Source organism: Oncorhynchus keta, chromosome 12 (assembly GCF_023373465.1).
Source record: "Oncorhynchus keta strain PuntledgeMale-10-30-2019 chromosome 12, Oket_V2, whole genome shotgun sequence".
Taxonomy (NCBI): Eukaryota; Metazoa; Chordata; class Actinopteri; order Salmoniformes; family Salmonidae; genus Oncorhynchus; species Oncorhynchus keta.
In genome coordinates this window covers 20,578,257-20,587,119 of record NC_068432.1, presented here as the reverse complement: position 1 = coordinate 20,587,119, position 8,863 = coordinate 20,578,257, and the positions used below count along the sequence as shown (strand labels likewise).

The following is an 8,863-nucleotide window of genomic DNA, read 5'->3' as shown; positions in this document are numbered from 1 at the left end:
ATTGATCATTCTTGAGATGTTTCTACAACTTAATTGGAGTCCACCTGTGGGAGGTTCAATTGATTTGTACATGATTTGGAAATGCACATATAAGGTCCCACAGTTGACAGTGCATGTCAGAGCAAATTGAGTGCATGTCGAGCCATGAGGTCAAAGGAATTGTCTGTAGAGCTCCGAGACAGGATTGTGTCGAGGCACAGATCTGGGGAAGGGTACCGAAAAATGTCTGCAGCATTGAAGGTCCCCAACAACACAGTGGCCTAGAAGAAGTTTGAATCACAAAGACTCTTTCTAGAGCTGGCCGCCCGGCCAAACCGAGCAGTAGATGGATTAGGGCCTTGGTCAGGGAGGTGACCAAGAACCCGATGGTCACTCTGACTGAGCTTCAGAGTTCCTCTGTGGAGATGGGAGAACCTTCCAGAATGACAACCATATCTGCAGCACTCTACAAATAAGGCCTTTATGGTAGAGTGGCCAGATGGAAGCTACTCCTCAATAAAAGGCATGACAACCTACTTGGAGTTTGCCAAAAGGCAACTAAAGGACTCTCAGACCATGAGAAACAAGATTCTCTGGTCTGATGAAACCAAGATTGAACACTTTGGCCTGAATGCCAAGCGTCACGTCTGGAGGAAACCTGGCACCAATCCCTACGGTGAAGCATGGTTGTGGCAGCATCGTGCTGCGGGGATGTTTTTCAGCGGCAGGGACTGGGTAACTAGTCAGGATCGAGGGAAAGATGGACGGAGTAAAGTACAGTGAGGTCCTTGATGAAAACCTGCTCCAGGACCTCAGACTAGGTGTGAAGGTTCACCTTCCAACAGGACAACAACCGATGCAGGAGTGGCTTTGGGAAAACGCTCACCCAGAGGTGACGCTCCTAGTAGCCGGTGACTTTAATGCATGGAAACTTAAATCCTTTTTACCAAATTTCTATCAGCATGTTAAATGTGCAACCAGAGGAAAAAGAACTCTGGACCACCTATACTCCAGAGACGCAAACAGAGATGCATACAAAGCTCCCTCTCACCCTCCATTTGGCAAATCTGACCATAATTCTATCCTCCTGATTCCTGCTTACAAGTTCAAATTAAAGCAGGAAGCACCCGTGACTAGATCAATAAAAAAGTTGATGACGATTACCAATTGTTATGAAAACTTTAAATCGGCCGTAATTAATCAACCACGCCGATTAATCGGTCAACCTCCAGTACATACCCCAACCAGAAGCCATGGAGCTAAAGGCTAGAGCTGCCGCTTTCAAGGAGTAGGACTCAAACCCGGAAGCTTATAAGAAATCCCGCTATCCCACTCGACAAACTCTCGCACAGGCAAAGCGTCAATATAAGGTTTAAGATCGAATCGTTCTGCACCGGCTCTGACGCTCGTCGGATGTGGCAGGGCTTGCAAACCATTACAGACAACAAGGAGAAGCACAGCCGAGAGCTGCCCAGTGACACAAACCTATCAGATGAGCTAAGCTACTTCTATGCTCGCTTTGAGGCAAATAACACTGAAGCATGCATGAGAGCACCAGCTGTTCCTGAAGACTGCTCTCCGCAGTCGATGTGAGTAAGACCTTTTAAACAGGTCGATATTCAGAAGGCCGCAGGAACAATAACACTAAGGTAACCTACCTAAACGACTACCGACCCGTAGCACTCACGTCTGTAGCCATGAAGTGCCTTGAAAGGCTGGTCATGGCTCACATCAAAACCATCATCCCAGAAATCCTAGACCCACAACAATTTGCATACCGCCCCAACAGATCCAAAGACGATGCAATCTGTATTGCACTCCACACTGCCCTTTCCCCCCTGGACAAAAGGAACACCTATGTGATAATGCTATTCATTGAATATAGCTCAGTGTTCCAACACCATCATTAAATTTGCAGATGACACCACAGTGGGGTAGGCCTGATCACCGACATCAACGAGATGGCCAGGTCTCTGACCTCCTCCCTATTGGCTATGTGGTGCCAGGACAACAACCTCTCCCTCAACGTGATCAAGACAAAGGAGATGATTGTGGACTACAGGAAAAAGAGGACTGAGCACGCCCCCATTCTCATCGATGGGGCTGCAGTGTAGCAAGTTGAGAGCTTCAAGTTCCTTGGTGTCCACATCACCAACAAACTAACATGGTCCAAGCACACCAAGACAATCATGAAGGAGGGCACAACAAAACCTATTCCCCCTCAGGATACTGAAAAGATTTGGCATGGGTCCTCAGATTCAGATTCTACAGCTGCACCATCGAGAGCATCCTGACTGGTTTGGAAACTGCTTGGCCTCTAACCGCAAGGCGTTACAGAGAGTAAGCTTCCTGTCATCCAGGACCTCTATACCAGGTGGTGTCAGAGGAAGGCCCTAAAAATTGTCTCCAGCCAGCCTAGTCATAAACTGTTCTCTCTGCTACCGCATGGCAAATGGTACCGGAGTGCCAAGTTTAGGTCCTAGAGGCTTCTAATCATCGTCTACCCTTAAGACTCGTGATCATCTAGTCAAATGGCTACCCAGACTATTTGCAGTGCCCCCCCTCACCCCCTCACCCTCTCTTTACACCACTTCTACTACTCTGTTGTCATCTATACATAGTCACTTTAATAACTCTACCTACATGTACATACTACCTCAAATAACCGGTTTCCCGCACATTGACTCTGTATCGGTACCCTCCTGTATATAGTCTCGCTATTGTTATTTCACCATTGCTCTTTAATTACTTGCTACTTTTATCTATTATTCTTATCTGTATTTTAAATAAATGCATTGTTGGTTATTCGGCGCATGTGACTAATAAAATTGTATTTGATTTGGGACAAGTCTCTGAATGTCCTTGAGTGGCCCAGCCAGAGCCAGAACTTGAACCTGAACGAACATCGCTGGAGAGATCTGAAAATAGCTGTGCAACGACGCTCCCCATCCAACCTGACAGAGCTTGAGAGGATCTGCAGAGAAGAATGGGAGGAACCAAGTAGACTTGAGGCTGTAAACGCTTCCAAAGCTGCTTCAATAAAGTACTGAGTAAAGGGTCTGAATACTTACATTTGAAGTCGGAAGTTTACATACACTTAGGTTGGAGTCATTAAAACTTGTTTTTCAACCACTCCACAAATTTCTTGTTAATAACCAACTATAGTTTTGGCAAGTCGGTTAGGACATCTACTTTGTGCATGACACAAATTAATTTTTCCAACAATTGATTACAGATTATTTAATTTATCACAATTCCAGTGGGTCAGAAGTTAACATACTCTAAGTTGACTGTGCCGGGTGAAATGAGTACAAAAGTATCTATATACACAGTAAAAACGAGTCCTATATCAACATAACCTGAAAGGCTGCTCAGCAAGGAAGAAGCTACTACTCTAAAACCCCCATAAAAAAGCCAGACTACAGTTTACAGCTGCACATGGGGATAAAGATCCTACTTTTTGGAGAAATGTCCTTTGGTCTGATGAAACAAAAATAGAACTGTTTGGCCATAATGACCATTGTTATGTTTGGAGGAAAAAGGGGGAGGCTTGCAAGCCGAAGAACACCATCCCAACCGTGAAGCACAGGGGGGGGCAGCATCATGTTGTGGTGGTGCTTTGCTGCAGGAGGGACTGGTGCACTTCACCAAAATAGATGGATGGCATCATGAGGCAGGACATTTATGTGGATATATTGAAGCAACATCTCAAGACATCAGTCAGGAAGTTAAAGCTTGGTCGCAAATGGGACTTCCAAATGGACAATGACCCCAAGCATACTTCCAAAGTTGTGGCAAAATGGCTTAAGGACAACAAAATCAAGGTATTGTAGTGGCCATCACAAAGCCCTGACCTCAATCCCATAGAAAATGTGTGGGCAGAACTGAAAGTGTGCGCGAGCAAGGAGGCCTACAAACCTGACTCAGTTACACCAGCTCTGTCAGGAGGATTGGGCCAAAATTCACCCAACGTATTGTGGGAAGCTTGTGGAGGGCTACCCGAAACGTTTGACCCAAGTTAAACAATTTAAAGGTAATGCTACCAAATACTAATTGAGTGTATGTAAACTTCTGACCCACTTGGAATGTGATGAAAGAAGTTAGAGCTGAGAAAAATCATTCTCTCTACTATTATTCTGACATTTCACATTCTTAAAATAAAGTGGTGAACCTAAAACAGGGAATTTCTACTGGGATTAAATGTCAAGAATTGTGAAAAAAAGAGTTTAAATTTATTTGGCTAATGTGTATGTAAACTTTCAACTTCAACTGTGTGTAAGTAAATGTGATATTTCCATGTTTAACTTATAAATTTACAAAAATGTCTCCACCTGGTTTTGCTTTGTCATTATGGGGTATTGTGTGTAGATTGATGAGGGGAAAGAACAATTCAATCCATTTTAGAATAAGGCTGTAACGCAACAAAAAGTGAAGGTGTCTGAAAATGTTCTGAATGCACTGTACTCATAAGGGAGGTGGTACCCTGGTACATGGTTGGGAGAAAAAAATACACTGAAAAGATTATGGGGATGCTGTTGTTGTCACTGACTACAGACATATGGCCAGATGTAGGCTATGAAGTATTTGCACTAGGTGCGAGGTTTGCATCAGAGGGAATAACGCATATTAAGTAGAAAATGCATAATAGATTTTTAAGTCTTGTAATTGTAAATTAAGACATGCTTTAGCTTTGTGTTTGGTCTGTTATCCTCAACTGAAATAAGCACTTAGTAAATGTGGCCTTTAGGATGCCGAGTAGGCTAATGATAGTAGTAGGCCCTAGACAAGAAGATTGCCTTCATTTATATGCTAGTGAAGATAATAGGCTGACTGAGTAATGACTTCCCTTGTCTGTTGATGCTCACAAGTGGTGCAATTTTAAATGGTGTTTTAATTGGATAAGGAAATGAAGAGCAGCGTTCAAGCCACTGTGTGTCAACCATAGAGGGATACTATTTCTATGGTGTCAACTTTGGGAGTGAACATTTGTCACTACGGCCTGCTGAGTCAATACTTGCAGCTGTGAACTGACTCTATGATGTTCACATTAATCACTATGAATGTACACTGTTAGTATATTATGTGGAACACGGGGGCTTCTATTATCTGATTCAATGATAAAAAGGGTTCCCCTTCAAATTGAACAGGTAATCACATTTGCGATGAAGATAATTCAGAACAAGTTCAATTAAATTCACATGAAACATGTTAATGCATAAAGCTAAATAATAATTGGTGATTAATACAAATAAATCATTTGCGTTGGTCATATTTTACAGTGCAGTTATGCTACATGCATTCCATAATCATCCAATTTGGAACAAAGGTAACATGTACTTACACATCAAGGGATTACTTTGTAGGTATGTAGAAAAAAATGGTGAACAGTTCCGAGATAAGAAGATATTGCACTCGCAAACTATTACTTGGTTATTTTGTCACAAAAATACTTTTGCAAAGTAAATAACCAATACTTTGAACATTTTTAAAGAGATTACATGACATTCCATCTGGCTAGGAACACAGGGGAACATTTCCTCTAGAGGGATGTTGTCTGCACTGAATAATTAGGTCAACAAATACACAGAAGGCCTTGGTGGGAAATCAGCCGGTACAGAGTCGCTATACTGTACCCAGCAGGTCTTTGAGGGGATCAGCCTCAACCCACTTCACTGCACACACTGATGATGCTATCTAATCAAATCCACTAGCCAGGAGAATCTGAGGTATAAAGGTATGTATTTTGTTTTTCCACTGCAAGAAGCATGTAAGGGAAGCGCTTTTTTAGTGTGGCATTCGCTGTAATCAGTTATGTTTGAGGCTCACCTAGCCGATTCATCTAAGATTTGATGCTAGGATATAAGGCAAGAATGACTTAAAAAATGTAACCAGAAATAAAAGTATTTATTAGATTTTAAAAATTCAGTAGAAAAACATTGTAAAAATATATATATTTAGTTTGTATATATATTTATTCTATATTAAACATTCTTGTGAAAAATATAGATATTTCATTTGTTTAAAAAATACCGTACATTAAGACATTTAATTATGAAGCCTTGGTCAAAAGGAATGTAAGAGGCTCTCTGGGTGGCACCTCCAGGTCTTTCAAGAGAGGGTCAAGAGTCAGACACTGTGGAGATAAAAATTAGTCAAAATAAGTATATTGTAGCCAACATTTATCTGGTTTCTCCCCCGGTGAAGGGGTCAAATGTCAGACTAACCTTTTTCTCTCATCCATATTGGCTACACCCGGGGGTTAAGCTCACTGTAGACATTTTTGTCTCTTTCCTGGAGTCGTATGAGAAACTTCTCACTGGCTGTGTTGCCTTTCCTGCGCACACTATCAATAAGTTGGCGAGCCTTATCCGCCCTCAGCATGTTGTTCTCCTTTATCTCCTCGATTTCTCCATCGTTCAGCACCATGTCTTCTAAGAGGTCATCCATCAGTTGATCTAGAACGGTCTTTGACACCATTTCAATGAATTTGGTCCTCAATCCATGCAGCTGCTGAGCTGTTGACATTACAATTTTGGAAATGTTGATAGGCCTATAGTACTTTACTGTAGGGTAGACCGGTTTACAATGCATTTACTTGGTATTAACAAGGAAATTATATCAATGGGTACTTTTAATGATATCAATTGTGAATGTGCATAGTGGTGCTTATATTAATTAATACCAAAGAAACAGTGAATTAATAGGCTGTTTTTGTGTTACCATTTCACTTATTATTAGGGCTCAGTTCCCATAACTTTCAACTGGTAAATAAATACATAGACTATATTTGTAAACACATATAGTCTTTATACATTGTAGTTGAGGGACCTTCTTGAAATGAGTTAGGAGGAATAACAGACGTGCTCATGACAACCATGACAGACACAATACTGTCTACTGGCATGTCTGACTGTTTTTCACTATTAATAGATCACACTTAACTTTTATGAATATGCAATGTGACACTTATAGGCTACACTATTGGACAGTATTTTACCTGCCATCGCTGCCAAGGGTAGAACAAAAGTATGATGTCACTTTCTTGATGATCTTCACACTTGTTTATCCTGCTAAAATATTTGTAGTTCCAACCTTATTGTTCGTTGCAAACCGTGGGTTTATTGCAGATCTACGATCAGTTTGTCCTAACTTTAATGTGTGTAGTTGAGAAAATAAACAGACTTTTCTAACCACCGGAACCGCACCCTAGTAGTAGGCTTGACGTACATACTTCCTGATTTTCCTCACATGCACTTGCGCAAAAACCTGGTGAATGTGAAACCGAAAGTAGGCAATAGGCCCACGGCTGGCAACGAACAATAGTAATGGCGTCTTTTTGTAGGCACTAAGGTAGTCATACTCCGCCATGGCTTGTTGGCCAAAGTCTATTGAAAATTAATGGAGCTTTTGTAGAGTTTTGGGATAAACGTAGAAGACAGGTTTAGGAGATCTTATACGTTTTGTACTATGAGATAATCTTCGTCAGCTAATGTCACATTTTGTGAATTTTTAAGCATTTATGTAATACAAAAATGCTTAATAATTCATAAAGGTCATGTTAACTGACTGATATGATCTCATAGAACAAAACGTATAAGATCTCATAGCATGTGTTAACCTCAGACCTTATTTTCAAGCGTTTATTCCATAACACTATTCTTTCCCCATTAATTTTGCCCATAGGAATGGCCGAACGAACCAGAGGTAAATCATTTCCGGTTTTTAGGACTATTAACTGGCGAGCTCGGAGACAAGACTATGGAGCGAGATACCTGCCAAAAGGTTGAACGATAGTAAGAAAAATCCATACGTAAATTGTTAGGATCATAATGAAAGCCATGTGTGAAACATGAAACGTAAACGTGAAATTTCATCTGTGAACATACAAACACCATGTTACGATTACAGACTAACATTTTAGGTTTGAACAAATATTATGTTGCAAGCATGTGAATATCTCTGGGTGAGTGAACATCCTCATGCATGCATGCACCTTATCAGAATATGACTAATTCAATATTGCATGATCCCATTCTCTGGGCTCTGTCTGTTCATAACCAGGATAACCAGGAGTATCTACCAAGAATAATAGAGGTTTGGTTAGTCTAGGAATTATGTATGACTACTGGAGTCGTTGACACTATTTTTTTATTGAACATGTTGATATTTATTTAATCATTCAAAATCCTGCCAACGCATATTCTGTAGGAGGGATTAATATGAATTTAAAATAATTTGACATGATTTATATGAATCGGGTCATGAACATATGGACTTTGGAATGAACAAGGGAGAGGTTAAACGTAGGCTAAATCTGGCATAAACTTATTTCCACATTTTACAGTGGTTGCAGTGGTTTTAGGAAATCTCTGTATAGGCTATTCCCTCCATCGCGACACTGCTACCCAGTTGAAGAGCTTGTGATCTCCATGCAGCACCACAGCACCATGCACCTTTGGAAAAGCACCACTAAACCTCAGGTGATGCTAAATAAATAAGTAACTAAATAAAAAAAGAATAGAACAGTCTTATCCATTTGATTATTGAAATCCATGTGTGTATTCAAAATTATCTAAAGTCTCCAAAGTTCTTTAGCCTATCACTTTAATAATTCAGTACTTATTTAAGTTTTTAGGCCTATCCAAATAAAAGATAGGCCTTCAACTTGTAGGCATTGCAATTTAGGCTATCATTTTTGGTACTGGTGTCTTGCGGGATAATTTTATAACTATGTTTTATCAGTTCTTATTATAGGGCTCCCCTTAAAAAGAGGCCCTAGCTCACAGGTCTCTAAAGAAATGTTGAACAAAATAGTTTAAAAAGCACGTGCAGTGGCTGATAGGGAAAACAGATCTGCCAATAAGAATAGGCTATAGATAGTCTT

The 8,863-nt window shown here is 40.6% G+C and overlaps 1 protein-coding gene and 1 long non-coding RNA gene across 2 annotated transcripts in view; both read right to left on the bottom strand.

The window, feature by feature from the left end:
* The window catches only part of LOC127906297 (uncharacterized), a 287,067-nt gene that overhangs the window by 218,869 nt on the left and 59,335 nt on the right, over positions 1-8,863 (bottom strand). The window lies entirely within an intron of this gene.
* LOC118391676 (caspase-1-like) lies at positions 5,865-7,220 on the bottom strand. The gene is made up of 3 exons (XM_052457834.1): positions 6,977-7,220; positions 6,204-6,494; positions 5,865-6,112 (listed from the first exon to the last, which is right to left on the bottom strand). The coding sequence occupies exons 1-2, from the start codon at positions 6,981-6,983 to the stop codon at positions 6,226-6,228; spliced, it is 276 nt and encodes a 91-aa protein (XP_052313794.1). The 5' UTR covers positions 6,984-7,220; the 3' UTR covers positions 5,865-6,112; positions 6,204-6,225.